The following is a 22,841-nucleotide window of genomic DNA, read 5'->3' as shown; positions in this document are numbered from 1 at the left end:
CTCACAACCTCGCACTTGCCAGGCAGGTGCTTATGCTGCTGTGCTATATCCCAGCCCATAATATGAAATATTACACAGATACAATACAATATTGGTGCAGTTAAATATATAAACATTTATACTAAGTAACATAAAGACTATTATCTCAAATCAGTTCAGGTCAAAGTTCTGCCACAAATGAGTTTGGGCACCAAATGTATGAAAAAGAAATTCAATTTTTAGGATGTTTTAAGCTTCAGATATCAACCAATGGACTGGTCTCACAGCACAGTAATGACAGTGTCAGGTGCTGTAGTTAGACATGGGTTTGAATCTTAAGCATTCACAAGCTTCCTGTGCTCAGACAAGTTTGTTTACACCTCTAAATCTCACTGGACCCGCTGAAAAGACAGAACAGCACCATCCTCACAGAGGTTTGGTGAGGGTTAAAATGTGAACACTGAACATTGATTAATACATTCATTGCTAAATGGGGCTTATTAAATCAGCAGTCACTAGTGATGCAAGACATGATCAAGCAGAATAGTCAGACCATGGATAAAAGATCCAAAAGTCTGATTCTTGAATAGCTCTCAGAGCATGACCGCATCATGGGTTGGTGCAGCCCCCTAGGCTCATCTGAAGATCCCACATGATTGAGAAGAGATGAAAGTGTGCTCAGTGTCCCTGCTATTCATTGTTTGAAAATAAAAGTCCTTAATGTTGATAATGTTGAACTCTGCACTCTCTGGAAAACACAACCACTAACTAGGCTTAGAAAAGCAATTTCAGGAAACTGGTTTAGAAATGAGCGGGATTTACTCTAGTGTCCTTGGGTTATCGGCCTGTTATAAACGGGCAGAAATAAACTTTAAATGCTATCTGCCTTTATATCCCCCCAAACACCTATTATAGTGCCTCACCTATGGTAGCTTCTCAATACTTTCTTGGAAGAATAGATAATGCTTTCAGAAATTTGTATTTTTTTAAAAAAAAAAAAGAGTAGCTGAAAAACCTCTGGTTTTACCTCCTAGATTCTAATTTGGTTTTATGGACAAATTCTTTGTACTTAGATATCTTAATTATACGTCAGCTTAAACAGGAGGATAAGTCTTTTTTGGTTAGTTAATTAATGAGCCTAAAAATAAATATGAAATGCCTAATTTTTGTAACCTTTCTGTGGCTTTCTTCATATATATTGAAGGTATTTAATCCCAGGTATTAATGCTGAATACTTAGTTTAAATCAAAGGGTTCTAACAACCTCATTTTTGGTAATAAACCTATTCCCAAAAGCCCTGTTAGATTTAAAATGAATGTCCAATCAAAAAGGTTTTAAGTCTTCTGGCATACTGACTATTTTCCAGTCATTCTTTCCAATTATTTGACTTCATTTTTCCCTCATTTCCTTGGCTTCTCCACATTTCTTAATTTTGATTTTCTAGTTTTATTTTGTATTTCTCTACATACTTCCTCTTCTTAAAGTTTACCAATTAAAATTGTCCTGAGAGTCAGTTCTGAAGGTGACAAAGAAGGAACCACTGAGGGGGTTTGGAAAATTCTGACTTAGTGAATGTAAGTATCATTAACTTAAATATGTTCATGGGTATTCAGGTTTCCTTCCGAGCTTGATGATCCCTTAGTTCTCTTCTGTTTTATGTTTGTTTTTATTGCTGGGGACTGAACTCAGAGCCTCTTGAAAGCAAAGCATTTACTTTACCACTCAGCTACAACCCCACCTGTTTTTTTTATACTTTGCCCTTTCAGTGGGAAATGGGGGACAAGTTCTACTAATTTGCCTTGTCTAGGAAAGTTCCATACAGCTCTATATTTATTACGATATAGGATGTGTAGACACAAAATACAAATGATTTTTGGTTTAATGCAGGAAGCTCTCCCCATCATGACCCAGGAGGTGGGCAGCAGAATTTGGCTAGCCACCTGAGAGCAAGAGTTCATGGAACAGGATTTTTATACCTAGTTTCCATAGAACCAGCTATTTCTGATAAGTCTTTAATCCCCTTCTTGATTAATTTACAGGAGGTAGAAAAAATTATTTCTTCAGTCAATGAAGTCACCCAATAGTAAGTATCTATAATTAAAGCAGAGGGCTGTTATGTTCTCTTTCATCAACAGAGAAAATGCCCCCTACAATGTAGTTTCCTCTCTCTAAATTACTTGAAGGCTATCTTTGTCCACAACTCTCAGTTTTAACACTTGGTGGGAACTAATTTGAGAGTGGCAGTAGGGGAAAGAGTGGAAGAGGAGAGCAATAAATGGAAAAATTACTAGGAAGATGCCAAAAACCAATAGAACGACCCAGCTCATTTTGATAATGCTCCTTTTTGCTGACACTGTCAACTAAGTTTGCAATGTGCTTTTCCATGAGCCACATTAAAATGGGTAAAATTGAGAAAATAGTTATGTATAAGATTTCAAACTTTTGAAAACATTAAATTTTAGAAACTTAAGTAATTATTGGATTTACCATGACTAAACAATGATTAACTTAATAGTCCTTCAAAGGGAACAATTTGAAATGTGAATGGAAAGCTATCAAATGATTATCAATGTCCTTCAAAAGAATCACTTCAAAAAAATATTCAAACTCATAATGATTATTTTACTGCATGCTCAGTATTCTACTTCCTGAGAAGTTTAACCATTTCCTTTGTTTAGGAAAACTTACTCCTGAATTTAAGAAGTAATCACAGACTTTACTGAAAATAGGCTGGATGTTCCTCAAAAATTAAAAGCAGGCTAAGTGGGCAGCAAATATGTACAATCCCAGCTACTTGAGAGGGTGAGGTAGGAGGATTGCAAATTCAAAACCAGCGTGGACAATTTAACAAGATGCCATTCTCAAAATAAAGCAAGGTGTGAGGGTATAGCTCCATGGAAGAGTGCTTGCCTCATATGTGCAAACCTCTCAATCCAATCCCTAGTACCATGAAAAAAATTAAAAGTAGAACTACTATATGATCCAGCAATACCAAAGAAAGATAACTGAAAATCTTCTACACACTTATGTTTACTGGAGCACTATTTACAATAGTCAAGAAATGGAAACAGTGTCAGTACCTATCAACTATTGAATGGATAAAAAATAATATGGTATACATGATGAGATATTCTTTGGGCATAAAAACAAAGAAATCCTGTCACTGACAGTGTAGGTGAAACTGGAAGACATTAGGTTAAATGAAATAAGCCAGACACAGGAAGGCAAATAATGTATGAGCTCACTTGTATGTAGAATCTAAAAATGTTGACTTCATAGAAGAGAGAATAGAGCAGTGGTTATAGACACCAGAGAGGGGAACAGAAGGAAGGGGTGGTAAGAGGTCAGTTGATAGCTAAAGAGTTGCAGTTAGGTGGAACAATCTGGGCTGAGGATACAGCTCAATGGTAGAATGCTTGCCTACTATGTGTGACTTCCTGGGTTCAACCTTTAGCACTAAACAAACAAACAAACAAATAAATAATGGAGGAACTGGTGCTGGCTGTTCTAGTGTGTATTTCAAAACAGTTGGGAGAGGGGATTTTCAATGCTCTTACCACACAGAAGTGATAACTATTTGAGGTGATCGAAATACTAGTTGCCTTGATTTGAGCATTATAACACATACGCATTTATCGAAACTTCACACTGGACCCCATAAAAATATATAATTACTACACATCAATTAAAAATTTAAAGAAAGAGGCCAAAAATAGGTAGCAGATTTGAATTCTGCCTAATTTGGTACTGTCTCCATTATAGATCAGATCATGTTCTGGTTATTATTAAGGGTAGTGAGCCAAAAACTTCATAGCCAAAGACTGGGACATTCAGAGACATCAAATTCCCTATCAAGTTGAATGTCCCAATAACATATCCATACTTTACTTCTTTCAGGGAATGTCTGTTTTATCGTGCTATGAGTTAGGAATGTAGATAGACACAAAAGGGTCAGCTTGTCTGGGCCTCAGTTGGGAAAACTCAGTTTGGGGGTGAGCAGGCATTAGGGCTAGAAACACCCCCCAAACTCCCTCACTCATGAGTCTGATGCATGGGCCAGACTACTTGACAGCTAGGACTGTCTACCCAAGTACCTTTAGGTGGCTGCTCCAAGGACTTCCTTGTAGCACGGCAGCTTTGGACTACTTGCCTCCTTACCTGGATTCAGTAAAAGGTGGACACTGTGTGGCCTTTGGTGAACCAGCCTCAGCAGTCACACAGCTGGCCCACTTCAGCTGGACTGTACTAGCCTAAGCAGATGAGATGGGTGTCTCTCCTGGACTCTGCTGCACCTTGATCAGCAGCCTTCTTAGTAAAAGGGCCTTATCAATGTGTTCCAGGCCTGAGCTGTCCGATACAGGAGCCAGCAGCCATTAGGGAAATAAAAATACTCAAAACATTTTGAAATGAGGTCTCATCATGTTGCCCAAGCTGGCCTCAAACTGTTGGGTTCAAGCAATCCTCCTGCTTCAGCCTCCTGAGTAGCTGAGACTACTGGCACATGCAACTGTACCTGGATGAATATCTGATTTTATTACACATCAAGAGTAAATTCTGTTTCATAGTTATTAGGAGATTTCTCCTATGCTTAGGATATATACAGGAGTATGCAGGGGTAAACAGACATGTGTGTGCAACTTACTCTGAAAAGGTTCAGCAAAAAAGCTTGTATGTAAGAAATGAAGGAAGGGAAAGGAAAGGGATGGGTGGAGAAGAGAGAGAAACCAAAAATGGCAAACTAAATGGTAAACGTAGAAGCTAGACATAGGTGTTCACTGTATTATTCTTGCAGCCTTTCTTAAGGTCTGGATTTTCCTGAAAAAAGGGTTGAGATGAGGCATTGAAAACAACCTAAACATACAACAATAAGAGAATAATAAAATAAATTACAACAGTGCATATTTACATAAGGAAGCATGCAGTTATTAGAAGAATGGTTTTAAAGAAAAGAAGTCTAAACATTTTTTTCCTATAACTATGGCTATTCTATTCTAAAAAAAGAAAAAGACCTACTACAGCCATTCTATTCTAAGAAAGTGTAAAAATCTCCTGTAAAACACACTAAATGAAGAGCTTCCTGTCGGGGTCTGACACCTATGGTACCCTTCATCTAACAGTTTTTGTTCTTCTGATAGGAATGGAGACCCAACGCAGTCATGACAGGGTTCTTAAAGTAGGCAAGAGTTATGCAATCCTCTAAAGAATACCCTTATTGGGGCTGGGGATTTAGCTCAGCGGCATAAGGGCCTGCCTTGCAAGCAGACAGTCGTGAGTTCGATCCCCAGTACCAATAAAAAAGAAAAATACAAAAAAAAAGAATACCCTTATTTATGTCTGTGCTGAGGAAAAATAGTCATTTTGTTTTTGTTTTCGAGTCAGAGCTTCACTATGTAATTCAGGCTGGCCTTGAACTCACAGTGATCCTCCTGCCTCAGGAGGTGATCCCAGCCTCCTGAGTGCTGGGATTACATGTGTGTGCCCCTACCACCAGGCTTGAGGGAAAATAAATAGCCTTCACTGGGCCCTTGATCATCTCTCTTTAGAAATGCTGTCTGTAGCTGGGATAATTCCAGTGTTCTGGGAGGCAGAGGCAGGAAGACTGCAAGTTTGAACCTACAACAGGCAATCTGTGAAATCTTGTCAAAATAAATAATGAAAAAAGCGTTGTGGATATAGCTCAGTGCGAAGACCTGGGTTTAGCCTCCAGTACTGCAAGGGGAAAAAAACACCATTTGTTTGCTCCAAAAGCAGACTAGTGAGAAAACTGCCTTTCTGTATACCAGATAAAACCAAGGCAAGTTGCGAATGCATTTCACATAGGCCCAGAAGTCGTGTCCTCTATTTAGGCAACCACTATGCCACTGCCCTAGCCACTGAGTTCCATGTCTTGTGGGCCCCAGAATTCCTCAGGAAATTCAAGATCTGTTAGCATAATACCTGGAACATTATATGTGTACAATAAATATTTTCTGATTGCAACTGAAAATTAAAGCACTGAGCCAGGCATGGTGCTGCATGCCCGTAATCCCAACACTCAGGAGACTTAGGCAGGAGGATTGTTGCAAGTTCAAGAGCAATCTGGGCTACAAAGTGAGCTCAAGGCCAACCTGAACTGCATAGCAAGACCTTGTCTCAAGAAGACCAAAAAAAAGAAAGAAAATTAAAACACCCAGTAATCTCAAGTATAAACTTGCCACAACAAACACGATTCAGGGGTTTAAGATAACATCTTCTGATAATAACAAATGGCTCTTATAGATCAACTTCATTCTATATATTTGGTTAAGGGTATTCACACCCTTAAAGTTAAGTGAAAAAGAACCTAAAGAGAGGCAGGAAGGTGATAATACAGTGACAGTAATGGTCAATATGGTGTATCAGGACACAGAGTAGAAAGAAGAGGCATGGATATGTGTAGAACTGATTGCATAGCGCTGTGGCCAGCTGGAGCACATGAATAACAATTGCTCCATAGTCAAAGCCACCCGCACTCACATCAATCTAATTCTAAAAGATTAAGGAGTTATATCTAAAGGTAAAGTGGTGAGTTACAGGATGCCTTGTTGTCATGGAAGCAAAAATAGTTAAGTAAAGCCCCCGATGTACCATCTTTGAAGTTTAGTGAGGCCAAATGTTTAGTCAATCATCTCAGTGAATGAAGGACATCCAAAGCTAGTCATGCTTGCAGCACAAATGCAGTGAAAGTGCAGTTTCTTGGAAAATGATTGGCTTGTACAGCTGAGACCTTCAGCCAAGAAAATTGAGGAAAATTCACACTGAAGGTTAGCAGGAAGCCAATTCATCCGGGAAATGCTGTGTCACTAACATAATAAATTTATAACCAATATCTGCTAAGCATCTACCATGTGCCATGCTCTGTGCTGCAATTCTTAGTCTCATTAATGCAACAATCCTATGATTAAATGCTGTCTTTCTATTGTACTGAAGCTATTTTCCTACTTTCACACTGCTCCTATCAGTCTGTGTGTGCTGCTTCACATATTCCCAGAGACAGCATCCAACTCAGTGAGAGAAAACAAATCAAAGAGACAAGAAGGCAGACTAAAAGGAATGGTCTTTGGAATTGTTTCAATGTAAGTAAACCAATGTTATAGTTCTGAAAAGATAAAGCTAGACAAGCTTTAGATTACGTCATTTCCTGATTAACAGAACAAATTTAAAAGTAAATTACTAATAGAGACAACATTTGCTATAAAGAATTGCCTTGGATACAATGATATATTATGCTGAACTAAGAGCACAGGCTTAAAAGCTCAGTATAACTGTACCTTATGGTTTTGCCCTTAAGGTTGCTTAGGTAAGAGACTTAAATCATCTAAGTATGCTTTAGCTTTTTTCCAAAAAATATAACTATATACTTCATATGGATGATGTGAAAATTACAGCTAAATCTGCCTAATATTACTGTCTGTCAGACAGTGGTACACAAATGTAAACTTACTTCTGGAAAAAATAATTTCTGGTTCCTTTGGAAGAGGTGGCAAAGATGTTATGTCAACTTAGCTGATAGTTGGGGCATCACAGCCTTCATTACTTTCTCATATGTAAAACTGAGGAGGTTACAGATTGTTTTTAAGCTCAAACTCCCACTGAATGAATTTAAAAGGATAAGATTTGGGTTTGTGCCACACACTTCACAGTTTATCCTACCCCAACCTTGCTCACCAGTGTAAATTCTGACACAACTCTGGGGAGGAGTAGTAGAAATCCAAAGTCAAGGAATGAATGTAGAAATCAAGAAAAGTAGAATGCACTTTTCCATTTGTTCTTCTCTGGGTATGCTCAATCCAGAGAGCCTCCAACACCACTCTGCATAAAGGACAGTTGGGTTAACATGTTACACATTCCCAGCAACTACTCATATTTCAAAAACCATTGAGAGCTAGGAACAGCAGAAAAGATACTGTAAAATCACAGAATTCACACATTTTGTGTACTCTATATCAATTTATGTATTTGTCCTAGCTTCTCTTTGAGTTTCTTACGGGCAGTAACCTTAGTAATTTTCCAATGTTTCTCAGTTTCCATTTCATTCCAAATCCAGAATATACGACTGATGCTGATGGACGACATAATGAATTAAGTATTATCTTTTAGCATCTCACAGACTGAATTCCCTCAAGTGGGTGGCAGCTCTTAAGCTGGGGGAAAACCTTTGATTCAACACTCTGGCTCATACCAGGGTATCCCCCACCCCAGAGATGGCAGTGCCTTATGTCAGGGCTAGGCAGTACAGTTCCCAGGAGCTCCCCAGATGATTCTCCCCAGGAGCCAAGACTGAGAACTACAGAACAGCATCCAACTCAGTGAGAGAAAACAAATCAAAGGCTATAAAGCATCCACAATTTTTCTATTTATTTATTTACTTATGTATTTTTACTCTTTATTTTCACATTTGAGTTTTAGGAAACCAGCCACAATGACCTCCTAGGGTCTATGTAAGAATCTCTTTTTCCCTTTCTTTTTCAGATTATCCTAAATGGAGAAGATAAAAAGTGAATAAATTCATGAAGAAAGTGGCTGTAGTCCTTCAGGATGTGGTGACACTTGTCCTATAAGAGTGATAAGGCCCTTGTTGGTTCTTTCTTTCACTTTGTCTTGTTCCTGCACCATACCAAATCCATACTGTCTCAGCTATAAAGGGGTGGCAAGGGGTTGAGGTGACAGAAACCTGTTGTTCTGTTTTGTTTTCTTGAGAGAGAGAGAGAGAGAGAGAGAGAGAGAGAGAGAGAGAAAATGAGAATATCTCACTACCTAGTTTCAGCTGGCTTTAAACTCACTTAGTAGCCCAGGCTGGCCTGGAACTTGCAACAATCCTCCCGTCTCCTCCCCAATGTGTGCCCTACCACTCCTGACCAGAAACCTGGCTTTACTATCTACTCAACTCTGTGTATGATTTTTACCTCCTCAGAAACGGAGTTTCCTAATTTATAAAATGGATCTGAGTGTTATGAAAACTAAATAGCATACTTAAGTGTTGGTAAGTAAATTCCAGTTGAATTTATTGGATCTTTTTCAGTTGCTAAATAGAGTTCATTTTAATTTTCTTCTGGAACAGCTTCTCTGAAGCTAAACTCAGGTTAAAACAGCAGGAAGCCTGAGTACCCAGGCCAGAGATGACATCTATCATTTGTAAAGAATGTATAAAGAGCACTAACCAAAGAAGCAGTACCACTCCCAGGAAGTGCAGTTTCTAGAGAAACAGAGACTCACCGAGGACGGCGGTTCCTCCCAGAAGGGCTTGTTAAAACCAAAATGTTCATTTGAGAACATTACATGACAAGTACAGTAACAGTAATGTATCAATAACCAACCTGTTTTCTGTTCAAGTGCAAAACCAGGGGAAAAAATTAACCCAATTTATATAAACTCTACAGTCAAATACTAAGAAATATCTGCTACCAACCTTAAGGAAGCATTGAACTATACTAGAACAGATCCCAAAAAAGTTTGAATAGAAGCCCAAGCATACTTTGGTCCATGAAAAGATAACAGTTGTTAGGGAGAGATATATATGTTACAGATTTTAAAAAGACCTGTTGTTTTCTGGGTAACAACACATGGAGAAATCTTTAACTTTAATATTAGAGTTGATAAGTTATTCCCAACAGTGAGAGAATTTTATATTGACCTTCATGCACTAGTAAAAGAGAAGGTAACACTGGTACAACTCAAATGTTCAAGTAGAATCCTGGATCAATTCTAAGAAAGAAAATGAAACACAACTACCAGGATGACCCCTAGGGAAATAATATGTGACTGAGAACCCAAAGTATTCAACTGGAGAGAATATGATACTGACCTATGTAAATATAATTATTCATGATAATTTTGTGCCATTCACTGTGGCAGAAGCTACAATCACAGTTAAATGCGACAATGACCAGGAGTGGGGTTCTAGCTGAGAAATAGGAAAAACAACTACTGTGAGTCATAATGAAACCAAATTCTGCCAGAAAGGGAAATATGGAGGTAACCTAGCTTTCCTGCCATAAAAGCAAACTGGCTAAGTGGAGATACTTCAATGCTAATTGGGAATCCGGTTTATATAAAAAACATGAAAAGCCTAGGAATACCAGGTACCCAACAGTCCCCTCAGCATATTTTTGATAATGTGCTAGTCAGTGTGTTCATTGATTAATTTATCAATATACACAAAAAACTTATGCAAATGAAAGCTCAGTTACTAAATGGTCAAGGGCATGTAACATACAACACAAATGCAGACCATAAACCTAATCAGGGAAAAATACATTTAGTTCCTATTTTAACTTTATACAATTAAAATCATAAAACCTCGTTTTGGCAGAGCTGTGGAGAAACTGGTACACTTGTACTCTGCTGACAGCCTTATAAATTAAGGCTATAAAATCTCTCAAAGCCATTCACGTGGTAATGCTACTCAAAAGCAGGCACCTTATAGTTAAACTACAAGGTTATCTGGAAACACCTTAGCACCCCAAAGTCACACTCCAAATAGGCATATCAGAGAAATAGCTTTACCACTCAAATGGAAATTAAGAGCAACCATTGCTCAGTTCTTTAAATAGGTAACTGAATTATCTTAGATTTCACAATAACAAGCTTTCTGAAATGGACCAGAAAGTAAACATTTTTGGCTTTGTAGGCGATAGTGTCTTAACTCAAATCTGCTGTTGTGGAGGGACCAAAGACACAGACAACACATAACAAATAGGGGTATGTGTTCCAGTAAAACTTTATTGACAAAAGCCAGTGTTGTCAATAACTACAGTGTGGAAAACACAAAGAATGCACCCCAATGTAAACTACAGACTTTAAGTGATAATGATGAGTCAATATCAGTTCATCAATTTTAACACTGTTTGTCAATATCTCACACTGGTATAGAAAGTTCAAGGTAATTCAGATTGCATTCTTCTCAGGGATGGCAGTACATAGGAACATTCTGTACTCTGTAAAAATTTGTAATGAACCTAAAGATACTCTTAAAAATGTTTCAATTTAGAAAGAAAACTGGTCAGGAATTCTAGCTTAAATCAGGTTCTCCTAAAATACAAGGATTTGCTCAACTCTGAAATAAAAAGTATCATAAAATAATTAAATGATGATACAATGTAAAGAAAAAAGAATCTCAGAATTCTTGGGAGGCTGAGGCTGGAAGATCACAAGTTCAAGCACAGCCTCAGCAATTTAGCAACACAGTGAAACTCTGTCTCAGAATTTTAAAATGGCCTGGGGATGTAGCTCAATGCAAAGGCCCTGGGTTCAATCCCCAATATTGGGAGAAAAAGAAAAAGGAAAAGGAAAGGTAATATGTTCTCATTTCATCCAGTAACATAACCAGGGTCTTCCAAATCTTGTCAACAGTTTGATCAATTTCCCAAAAGCACAAGGGAGGAAACCACCCAGACATCAATAGGTCGCTAAGTGCAGTATGTCTCCCCTGCAAAAGCACATAAAACATACTCACGAGCCACAAAAGCAACGAAGCCAGAGCTATGCCTTTAGATGCCTTGAAGATGCCCCAGAGCTTGATAAATCAGGCTCGGTGGAAATCCACTTCCTATCAGATCTCAAAGGTCCAAAACACTAGTTCTTTTTTTAAAAATGCTGAACAAGGGGGCTGGGGATTTAGCTCAGCGGCATAAGCACCTGCCTTGCAAGCAGGCGGTTGTGAGTTCGATCTCCAGTACCGATAAAAATGAAAAAGACAAAAAAAAATGCTGAACAAGATGCAAAAGGTCAAGTTAAATATCTTTACCCCAAATGAAACTAATCAGATTCCCCTTTAATTCTGATTAGTTGTCTTCTGTCTCCAAATGGACTGGCCTGATTCTTGGCAACCCTTCATGGCAGAAAAACTTTACTGCTTACAGAAAGGGTCTGACATGCTTATGTGTAAAGGTATAAAATAAACATACTCAGAAAAAGAATGAGATCTTTTTTTTCCTTTTTCCTAACACAATCTTAAAAAAATAAAAATCTTTTCATCTGCTCTAGGGACAAAATCAGTGTTTTCCCCTAACAGGAATCAGGCTTTAAAAACTGAGACTATTAAGAGTAATCATTTGGAAGCAAAGTCAACTTCTCAGTGGGAATCAGAATCTTAAAATACTTTTGAAAGGAGAATAGAAGGGACTGGGTCCTTAAAGCTTAAGAATGGTAAGGACAGGGGAACTGGCTGCTGTCTTCCAATAGCTAAAAGCTCTGAGCCTCATGGAGCCAGTGTGATCAGGGTAGAAATAAAAGCATACGGTTCCATGAAAAGACAGCAGAAAAGTAAAACAATCTGCATTCTGGTGGTTTTATTTGGGAGATACTATACTGAAATGTGGGGACATTCTGAAAGCTTAAGCTTATGTAACTGACTAAAGTGGCATAACATTTAATGACCTCTATATAGAGCAACTGCCATTTATGGAACACACACTCCACGCAGAGCAAACTGAGCTGAGAAAGGTAAGAGAGATCACAAGGTGAGTGCCTGCCACCGGGAAAGAGAAGATTTCAGGTGAAATAAAAGGAAACAGGAACAAATACCTTTACTACAAGAGAAGCTGTGCAAAAGTAATGATGGAAAACATGGGAACTATGTCTACAGGGAGAGGCTGAAAGTGGTTAATGTGAGAACCAGAAGTGGACAGAATGAGACTGGAAGATGAAAAGCAAGTCCAAAAGAAAATGTGAATCATTTCCTACAACTCATCCAATATGCAGAAGATTCTATCTTTAACATAATAGTCAAGTTCTCCTTTTCTTATATTGCTAAGGGAACTTTTAACTCATAGTAACTACTTAAGGGAAAGAAAGAACTCAAATTTGTGCAGATATCACAAGGGTCCAAAATAACATTAACCACCATTCAAAGACAAAAAAACCGGCCCCCAAATTCTGAGAGACTTACAAAAAAATTGGAACAAGACACACAAAAGTAATAGTAAAGCTGGACATGTTAGCACACACTTGTAATCCCAGCACTTGGGAGGCTGAGGCAGGAGGATCACTGTGAGTTCGAGAACACCCTGCGCTACAAAGTGAGCTCAAGGGCAGCCTGAACGGCACAGTGAGACCGTCACAAAAAAGAAAAAAAAGTTATATTAAGAAAGAAAAGAAAGCTGGGGATGTAGCTCAGTGGTACAAACTTTGTCTAGTATGTGTGAGGACCTGGATTAAATATTCAGCACCACAGGAAAAAAAAGGAAAAGAAAAGAAAAAGAAAAAGAAAAAAAGCAAGTTGACACTATAAATATTTATTCTGAACATTAAAAATGTGATACTTCTATTGCTCCTAATAAAGAATTAAGATATAATATCTGAGGGCTGGGGATTTAGCTCAGCGGCACAAGTGCCTGCCTTGCAAGCAGGCAGTCGTGAGTTTGATCCCTGGTACTAATAAAAAAAAAGATATAATATCTGATGCCATGCTGTCTAATAGAAATATGTGATTCTCATATATAATTTAAAATTTCCTAACAGCCACATTAACATAAAAATAAACATAAAATAACTAATATTTTATTTACCCCAACATATCATTTCAATATCATGAAATATCATTTCAATATGCAATCAATATAAAATTGTTGAAAATATGATGTAGCTCAGTGGTAGAGCACTTACCTAGCATATACAAGGCCCTGGTCTATGCTGTGTTTGGTCCTCAGCATCACAAAAACAAAACAAAAAAATCAACATTGTATCCTATCTACCTATCTGTCTGCCTACCTATCTATCTATAGAGAAAGAGGAGAGTCTATAATTTTTATCTTAAATATTTGAAATCAAATGTGTACTTTATACTTACAGCATGCCTCAGTTCAGAAGCTAAATTTCTATCAGAAAGAATTGCCCTATAGTAATTTGACTTCATAAAATTTACAGGTAACACATATTCAAGTTGTTCTAAAGGTATTTAAAAGTTAACAGAATCAAGTCTCAGTTTTAAATTTAATCAAATTCAGCCATCCTACCTACCTTTCAAGTACTCCAGAGGTTCATGTGGATGGGAGACAGTGTCCACACAGGACAGAGAAGGTCTAGAGAAATGAACCAATAGTTGTAAAGATGACCACTAGAGCAAAAATCCAAACCTAGTTATTCGTTTAAAAAATGTGGTAAAACAAAGCAAAGATATGTAATGTGGTAGAAAGATGAGGTAGTTAAAACTAAAAGCAAAAGAAAACTATAGATGCTTATCATTGCCGATAACAGATCTGCCTTATCAATAAGTGTACATAGGTTAAACTTATCAGATGAAAGAAAAAAATGATTCACAAAACAAAACCCAGCTTTGCACTAGGTTAGAGAAATATTTAAATCCAAGCAAATCAAGAAGACTGAAAACAAGCCAGGCATGGTGGCACATGCCTGTAATTCTAGCAGTCAGGAGGCTGAAGCAGGTGGATTGCCATGAGTTTGAGGCCAGCCTAGACTACACAGTGAGTTCAAGACCACTACACGGCAAGACCTCGTCTCAATAAACAAAGCAAAACAAAACAACTGAAAAGGGTAGCAAAATCATATTAGGAAATATAAACAAGAAAATAAGAAACTATCTCAACATCAAATAAGATTAATCTAAACCAAAAAGCATGGAACAGTAAAAGTGCATCATTCTCTAACGCTAAAGGTCACATCTCACCAATAAGACACAGCAGTTAATAAGCATCCAACCTAAAACATTAACAGTCATAAAACAAAATCTGTAAGAGGTAGATAGTGAAAGAGTCGTGTTATTGGGAGACTTAACTTCTCTCATTTTTGACCCATAACAAACCAAAAAAGTAAAGGATTATGAAACCTAAATAACACAATTAATATGGTAGGTCTGATATAACAAACTCTATAACCTGAGGAGAAAGCACAACCTTCTTTTTGCTGCATTCATTTGAAACATTCACAGGAAATGACTACATACTGGTATTCAAGGTAAATCAATAAATTAGGAATAATTCAGAGTACATTCTCTGATAACAATGCAAGAAAACTAAACATAATTACTATGCAGAATGCTCTTACACCGGAAAATTTTAAACTCTTAATCAACCTTAGTTTACAGAATAATAAAAAATCTTTCAAGATTTGGAGGCACTGGGAGAAAATGGATCAATCACATAAGCTGCTGAAGTAGTGATCAAAGGAATAACTGTGGCCCTAAGTACTAAAATAAACAACAGAAAAGAAACTATGCAATTTTTAAAAAGGAAGGAAGAAAGAACAAAACAAACCAGAGATCAGAGGGAATTGGTAAAGTTAGAGTAGACGTTAATGAAGTAGAAAACGAGTCATACAAATAAAAAATAAATCCAGTCAAATAAAACACTGGTTAACAAAATCAAGAAAAGGATGGTGAGAACAATACAAAATTAAAGGAAGGGGGAAATAATCTATTTAGAAGATTTGTTATTCTTGCTATTTCACAGGGAAATTTAAGACTGTTAGGATGTTACTCTTTCAAATTGACTTTAAAACCTCAATGAGTAGGACAATTTTCTAGAAAAATCTATCAGCCTCTAGAAGATACAGAAAACTTTAAGTTGTCAAAGAGCAGCATTCCCCAACACACACTAGGTTTAGTAGGTTACATATGGTATTCTACCAAATTTTAAAGACCACACACAGTAATTTAAAGAATAAATTGATGTTAGCATAGAAAAACAAAAAATTATCTTTCTGAAACAAGCATTCCTTTGATAAGAAAACCTAACAGCTTCCACATACACACAACATCTAGAGACAAACACAGAATATGCATATTAATATGCCCAGGAGTTCATCAAACTATTCTCTCTACTTCTATATATGCATACAACTTTCCAAAATAAAAAGCTAAAATAAATTTACCCATGAGATAAAAATTATATCTAGATATCTAAAAAGTTTGACAAAAATTTGGTGAAAGTGTAGGAAAATAGACACTCTCAGACACTTTTAGTGAGAGGGTAAACAGACAACCTCTATGGAAAGCAATTTGACAATGTTTATCAAAATTTAAATGCACATTCCTGCTGATGTAGCAACTCCGTGTTTAGGAATCTGTCCTACGTATGCATTCAGATATGCATGAAATTACAGGGCACACAATAATTCACTGCAGCACTGGTTGTAATACCAAAGCCTGGAAATAACCTACTAGACATCAACAGAGTTGCCTAATTATACTACACCCACATAATCAAATTCTTAAAAGTCATAAAAAAAGAAACAGGAAATTGTGTAGGTGCAGATAGGGAAAGCTCTCGCATTAAATTTTAAAAACAAGATACAAACAAAGGTATAAGCCACCATTTACGCAAAAAAAAAAAGGAGAGGGTAGTTAATCTTGTTTATCTTTTTGACTTTGGAATCATGTGACAATAATCTCAGGTCAAAACGAAAATTCCATTTTAAAACATTCCACCTGTTGGGCATGGTGGTGCATGCCTACAGTCCCAGCCCTCAAGAGGCTGAAGCAGAAGGATCACTGTGAGTCTAAGACCAGTATGGCCACACAGTGAGTTTAAGGTCAGCCTGAACTACACAGAGGCCCTATCTCAAAAAAAAAAAAAAATTCCACCTTTGGAAATGTACTACAGTATTGCCTTTATAAACTAATAATCCATTTACAAGATTTGTTATTCTTGCTATACTTGCTGAGTGGTAGCCATATGTCCAAAAAAAGAAAGAGTTCAAGAAATGTTTATTATTTTAAGGAACTTAGAGAAATACTGCACACAAATAAAGGGAGACAACAGACAGAAGGGCATCTATCTAGTCAGTAATGTTTAACCCTGATGAAGCTTTAGAATGATCCGGTGATCCAATTATCCATCCCCTGCACCCCAATCAGACAACTGACATCAGAAATACGGGGCATGAGGATCTAGCCTAAAAATCACTAGTTTCAAATGCTTTCAAACAGAAAACCCCAGGAAGTATTTTGCTTCCCCAAAGGACATTTAGCAGTACCTGGGAAACATTTTTGGTTGTGGAAATTTAGGATGGCAGTATACTACCAGCACCTGTTGCAGGCCAGGGATGCAGCTAGATCTTCCAGAATGCACCAGACAGTCCCTCACAACAATCAGATGGCCTAGAACTTCAAGAGTCCTGAGGTGGCCAATCCCTGCTTTAAAACACAATCATTACTAGCTGGGTATAGTAGAAAACTCCAGTAATCCCAGCACTTGGAAGGCTGACTCAAGAGAATCGCTATGAGTTCAGGGCCAGGCTGGGATATGTAGTGAGTTTAAAGACAGCCTGAGCTACATAGCGAGACCATCTCAAAAAACCAAAACCAAAAACAAATAAATAGATGTTAGCGTAGAAAAACAAAAAAATTATCTGACACTGGAATTAGGGTTGCTGATTAAAGGTGGCCTTTCACTTTATTTGTAATTTTTATGCCTCAAAAAAGATCAGTAGCATATAAATCTTGAAAGTCAGCAATACAAAATTAAATAATAAAATGCTTCTGACGTAATGCCCAGTTTCAGTGTTCACTCCTAAGCACAAGAAATAATCTTCTCATTTTCTAATGTGAGATATATTAGCATACAAAAGTTATTTCAGTGACCACAGAAACTATAATTTATTTGTTGACATGATTATAACAAATACTGTAGGCAAAAATTCTGTGCCCATTCTTTCTCTGGTCCCTTTGTGATTACTTAGGCCAAAACTGAAGTCCCATTTATTTGTAAAGTACTCAGATAGAAAGGTGTAAGGCTCATAAACAGGCATCCCAGAGGCCAACATGGTCCATCCAACAGCTAGTTTAATAGTTTACAATAAAGGTCTTTAAAGACACACACTGAACTGATGCCAGTTAGGTGTCCTTTCTGGAGTCATCCATACTTCAGGTTTCCCAACAAGCCCCAGTAGCTGGCTTCATTTACTCCCCTAAGTATGTGAGTTGGCCCTCTGAAATTTTCTCCCATCACACTGGGCACACAGCCTCTTTGCTCCTCTCCCTCCTCACGTTAAAAAATCCCTCCTTCCATTCTGAAAGCTCAAATTTCCCATCACTTGCTAAAACAGAACTTCTATCTAGAGAGAACTAAGAGAAAAGTAGAAGCAGCAGTGGCCTTCATGGGACAACTCGTTTCTTTTAGTTTTCATGTCATTAAAGATAGGCTCATTGCTACCTGAATTGTTTCAGGCTGTTGCAGACAAGGCTTGTAGTTTTGAGCAAATTCCACTATAATTATGGACAGCTCGTCTATGTGCATCCTTACAAGGAAAACACTTAAATTATTGTGCTTCTCTCATGATCCTGGATTAGTCAAGCCCTCTACCCCACCCCAAAGTAAGTCAGAAGGCTTTGAGAAAGGTCTGTCAAAAAATTTGATAATGTTCTTTTAAAAAGCTCATCCCTTTTCCTTTGAAATTACAATCACATGGTTTTGAAACTAAGTTTAGGATTATCTGATACAACATTTTATTACTGAGAAGGAACTGCACAGTAAGCTTTGGTCACTTAGCCAAGACCATATGAGTTAGTGGCAGCCTCAGAATGAAAACATTCCTTCCAGATACAGGCCCCATAGATTTTCCATGATGACACTATCACCCATTTGGTTTTCATACTCAACATCCTAACCAAGCCAACTATTAACACGAGTAGATGCTACTGCAATAGAAATGAATTTGGTTTTTTGTTTGTTTGCTTTTGTAGTACCAGGGATTGAACTCACAACCTCGCACTTGCCAGGCAGCCGCTTATGCAACTGAGCTAAATCCCTAGCTCACTAAAATGAATTAACTAAACGTGCAGCCACACTATTAAAGCTTCCCTAAACTTTGAGAATGGGAAGAACTTGAGTTCAGCTCTAGATCGCTTTCATCCTTTTCTGAAGTAACCTGTCTCAATTGGTTGATACCTTTGAAATCTCTAAACCAGGGAGGGGAGTGAACCTATGGCATGTGTGCAGCAGTTGGCTATTTGTTATCATTGCAAGCTCTGAAAGGTTCACCATCACTGCTATAAACCATAAATTAAAATGGAAAACAAGCCTTTTTATAGCAACAGCGGCATTTTTGTCCTAAACTCTGAAGTAAGGCCTCAAACTTCTAAAATTCTACACCAGGGAGGGATGTTAAGATGTGAAGATCAGTCTCTCACTGAAGTTTAACTTTTATCAGTCTCTGGCAAACTGGTTTCTGCAATTTTAATTTGGTCTCATCTTTAACTGTCTTCCTACCCTTTTTTTTTTTTAAAGTATGGACAGCATCAAGTTTTGCATTTTGGGTCTTCCTGAAATGTTCTACCTACTCTACATCATAATTTTTATGCTTGACACCATCTCTTGCAATTCACATAAAATTTATTAAAAGAACAAAGGCCCCATTCTTTTCCCTAAAGAGCTTAGCAAATCTTTGCTGCCCCATTTTATTTTTCTGCAAAGATGCCGAGTTCATTCTGATACCTGAGTGCACACTTGTGTTTCACTTTCAGGTGTTTCACAACTGCATTCTACCGCAGCCCCCTCTGGGGAAACACGATCTAGTTAGAGAAAGTGGTGGAATCTATTCCTGTCTCAGCCAGGCCAAACTAAGGCAGGTAGGTAGCCTAGGTCTTGTGGGCCAGCTGAGCTGCTGCAAGCTACCTACCAGCCTTCCCGGCGGGGAAAGCAGATGGGAAGCCAAGGGAAAGGAACAAAACAAGAGGCTGGCAGAGACCAAAGTTATCCTAGACCCTGCTCTGACGCTACGAGCCCACACAGGCGCTCTTCTCCAGCATCTAAGGCGTTTGCAGTCCAGGCCTCTAATTGCTATACGGTAAAGCATTAAGATGAATACAGTTGAGTCCTGCCAGTCCGGCTACACAGCAACACCTTCGAATAGAAAAAGAACACAATGCCATTGCATAATTTACTCAACCCCAAGATGTTTCTAAACAGTTCTTACCCAATCGAAAAAAAAAAAAAAAAAACCCTAAAAATAAAAGCATTCACAAGCCTCCCACATTTCATTCTGAAGTTTTGCATCAAGTAGATTTGAAGCTCATGATGGCTGGCTAGGGAAGTCCCGCCCGGCATGGTGACTCTGGGACGCAGTTTCTGTGTATCTGGGTTAGCCCTCAGCTGGCTGCGAGGGTGTCAGGCCCTGTTCCTCCGCACCCCGAAATCCGAGCCAGGAAAAGAGCTCCCTGCCACCTCCTGGCCCCGCCAGCGATCCCCCTGGCCTCTGCCCCGAAGCTGTGGAGACCCGACGGCGAGTCGCGCCTTACATCCTGGGGCCATGGGGGCCCACGGCCCCGCACTCACCAAAGTCCAGGAACTGTTTGATGGAGAGTGGCGACGGCGAGAAGCGCGAGTAGCGCTCAATTTGCTTCGGCACCGCCTGCTTTAGCAGCCACAGGGACAGCCGCATCCTCGCGGGAGTAGCGCACCGACTAGACAAGACGTCCTGAAGGCCACAAGGGCCCCAGCAACTGGGTCTCACCGATCTGGCACGTTAGCCGCGGCGTACCTCGGCCTCTCTCGGCCTCGGGGCCGCCACAGGAGGCGGCGCGGCAGCAGCAGCTCACCGCCTACGCCGGGCTCCCACTGCTTCTTTAGTCTCCGCCCAGGAGGGCGTGGCCAGCCGCCGCACGTACACAGCGCACAAAGGGTACTAGGGGCGTGGGGGGCACGCGGCCAGACGCGCGTGCCGTTGATTGGCTGTCGCTGCCGATCTTAGTGATCTGTGAGAAATTTGCAAGCTGCCCGGGGTTTCCTAAGTCTGTTGAGACTCGGATCCTCTACCTGGCTCTTAAGACCCAGTCTGGCTCAGATAGTGCCCCAGGTCCTGGCCTCGCCCACGGCAAGGAACTCCGGGGCTGAGAGGTAGATGAGGTACTAGGAGACCTGAAAGAAGCAAGGAGCCCACGATGAGACAGGATCCTACAAGAAGCTCAAAATATTTCCTAGCCCAAGGCGCCACTTCTGTGAAGCCTTCCCTCCATCAGCTGACTATTGCAATTTAGAGTGCTCCTTGCATGCCTGCCAGTTTGATTTTCATGTGCTGCTTGTCATATTTATTATATCGGGTTGTTACATGCCCTGCTATTGGGCAGTATGAATTGTTGTCACTGATTGTTTATACGCCCCGCCCCCTCCCATTCAACCCTCCCCCCCCCCCAGAACACTACAGGACATGATTGTTAGGTCACTGTTTCATGATGCTCCACCCCTCTTTCCCACTGTGGCCAACCGTTGGGCAAGATTAGTCATTAAATCAAAGCATTGATTCTGTTTCAGCCCAACCCGCCCCACACACCATCATTACCACTGTACGGGTGTTAGTGGTAACTAACACTTTGTTTCAAGACCCCTGTCCACCACCCTCAATGCTATTGGACAGTAATGATTAATTTCATTTCATCAACGTTTCATGCCCCAAGCACTATCATGTGCAAAGGATCAAATGTAAGGACGCTCGCACTCTTTGATACTCCCACACCAACATAAGACTCTGTCCCACTTCAACACAGGTCTATGCTTACGCCTGTTTTGACTATTCTTTATATAGCAGCAAATTTCTCACAGATCACTATGAAATCATTATTACCGTTGGGCATGGTGACTCACACCTGTAATCCCAGCACTTAGGAAGCTGATGCAACAGGATTGCCACATGTTCGAGACCAGCTCGGGCTACTTAGTGAGTTGAAAGCCAGCCTGAACTACATAGCAAGACCCTGGCTCAAAACAAAATAAATCATTATTACCTAACATAAATGCATGAAATTCTGCTTGCTGTAACCATTTCCACCAAATCTTGACGTAATGTTTGGGTATGTCTAAATACAAACTCTAAAGAAATATAGAATGTTCTTTAAGGGAAGGTAAAAATGTTATTGGAAAGCACTCCTTTCTTCTCATTGGACTAGTTTACCCATGTTTTATGTCTTTTGAATGAAATTATTAATATATAGCTGTTTCCTTTTCATGCCTTTCTTGGGTATTTACTCATTTCTTTGCTTCCCTAAAATAGTTGCATCTCTGGTTCTAGTCTGTTGTGTTTTATTTAATTTCATTATGTGTGATAGTATGGACAACTTTTTGAAGAAAATGAGATGTTATATAGTAAGCATTGTTCATTTCCTATTATCTGGTTTTGAAGTCCTGTAATGCTTTCATTCTTTTGATTGGTTTTATACTATTTTGTTGTGTTTGATGGTATCATGTGTGAAGATATGGTTAACTATTTTGAAGAAAACAAGAGACATTATGGTGGCCACTTTGTCTTGTTGTCTTGTTGAGAAGTCCTGTGTTGCTTGCATTGTTCTGTTCTGAATTTCTTTATTCTCTTATGTTTTGCTTTGTTTTATTCTCTTTAAAATAAAAAATTTTAAATAGTTGTATCTCTACTTTCAGCACTTAAAGAAAAGTAACATATATACTTAAAGCTATCTAGTAGTCTTCCCATATTTCCAGATTTTCAAGTACAATTTGATCATCCTGATGGTGGTATGTAAACGATCCCGCCTTTTGTATTTTAATCAAAACCTAAGAGAGATATACCGACAACCTTTCTAACCGGCAGCTTTACCAGCAGAGCTAAGCACTACACTTGATGTGCATGGGTGCACAAAAAGAAAACCACTGCCTCTGGGTCCTCTAGCGACTTTCTCAGGTTCTACCTGCAGATGTGTAATTGGTAGACATTATGACAGTTAGTGGGCAGGAAATTTTGGTAGAGAAGAAGGGTTTTGCAACATAGTTCTGCTGATCTTTCTGAGCTTGTAAATCATTTGTTTGCACCTTCAGTTTCTGCTGTACAAACTGCTACTTTAAACTTATTCCACTGATTTGATTATTTGAACTTTCATGTGCCTAATTTTACTTATGCATCTCCAAAAGCTGGCAAAGGCCTAGAGTCTGAAAAAGCCTGGT

At 38.9% G+C, this 22,841-nt stretch overlaps 1 protein-coding gene across 4 annotated transcripts in view; it reads right to left on the bottom strand.

Moving 5' to 3' along the window:
- The window catches only part of Pdk3 (pyruvate dehydrogenase kinase 3), a 74,429-nt gene extending 53,900 nt beyond the window's left edge, over nucleotides 1-20,529 (bottom strand). The window contains exon 1 of one of the 4 annotated variants that reach the window (XM_063242979.1): nucleotides 20,229-20,529. In XM_063242979.1, the coding sequence (XP_063099049.1) occupies nucleotides 20,229-20,334 (106 nt within the window). In that variant the 5' untranslated portion in view covers nucleotides 20,335-20,529. Of the gene's footprint in view, nucleotides 1-4,137; nucleotides 4,256-20,228 lie in introns of those variants that run through there. The other 3 variants (XM_063242978.1, XM_063242977.1, XM_063242980.1) reach the window with 3 other exon arrangements.
- Between the last annotated feature and the right edge of the window lie 2,312 nt (nucleotides 20,530-22,841).

The sequence above is a fragment of the Cavia porcellus genome, unplaced genomic scaffold (genome assembly GCF_034190915.1).
Source record: "Cavia porcellus strain 051 isolate PalLab524CR breed Dunkin Hartley unplaced genomic scaffold, mCavPor4.1 scaffold_33, whole genome shotgun sequence".
Taxonomy (NCBI): domain Eukaryota; kingdom Metazoa; phylum Chordata; class Mammalia; order Rodentia; family Caviidae; genus Cavia; species Cavia porcellus.
This window is presented reverse-complemented; position numbering and strand designations above follow the sequence as displayed.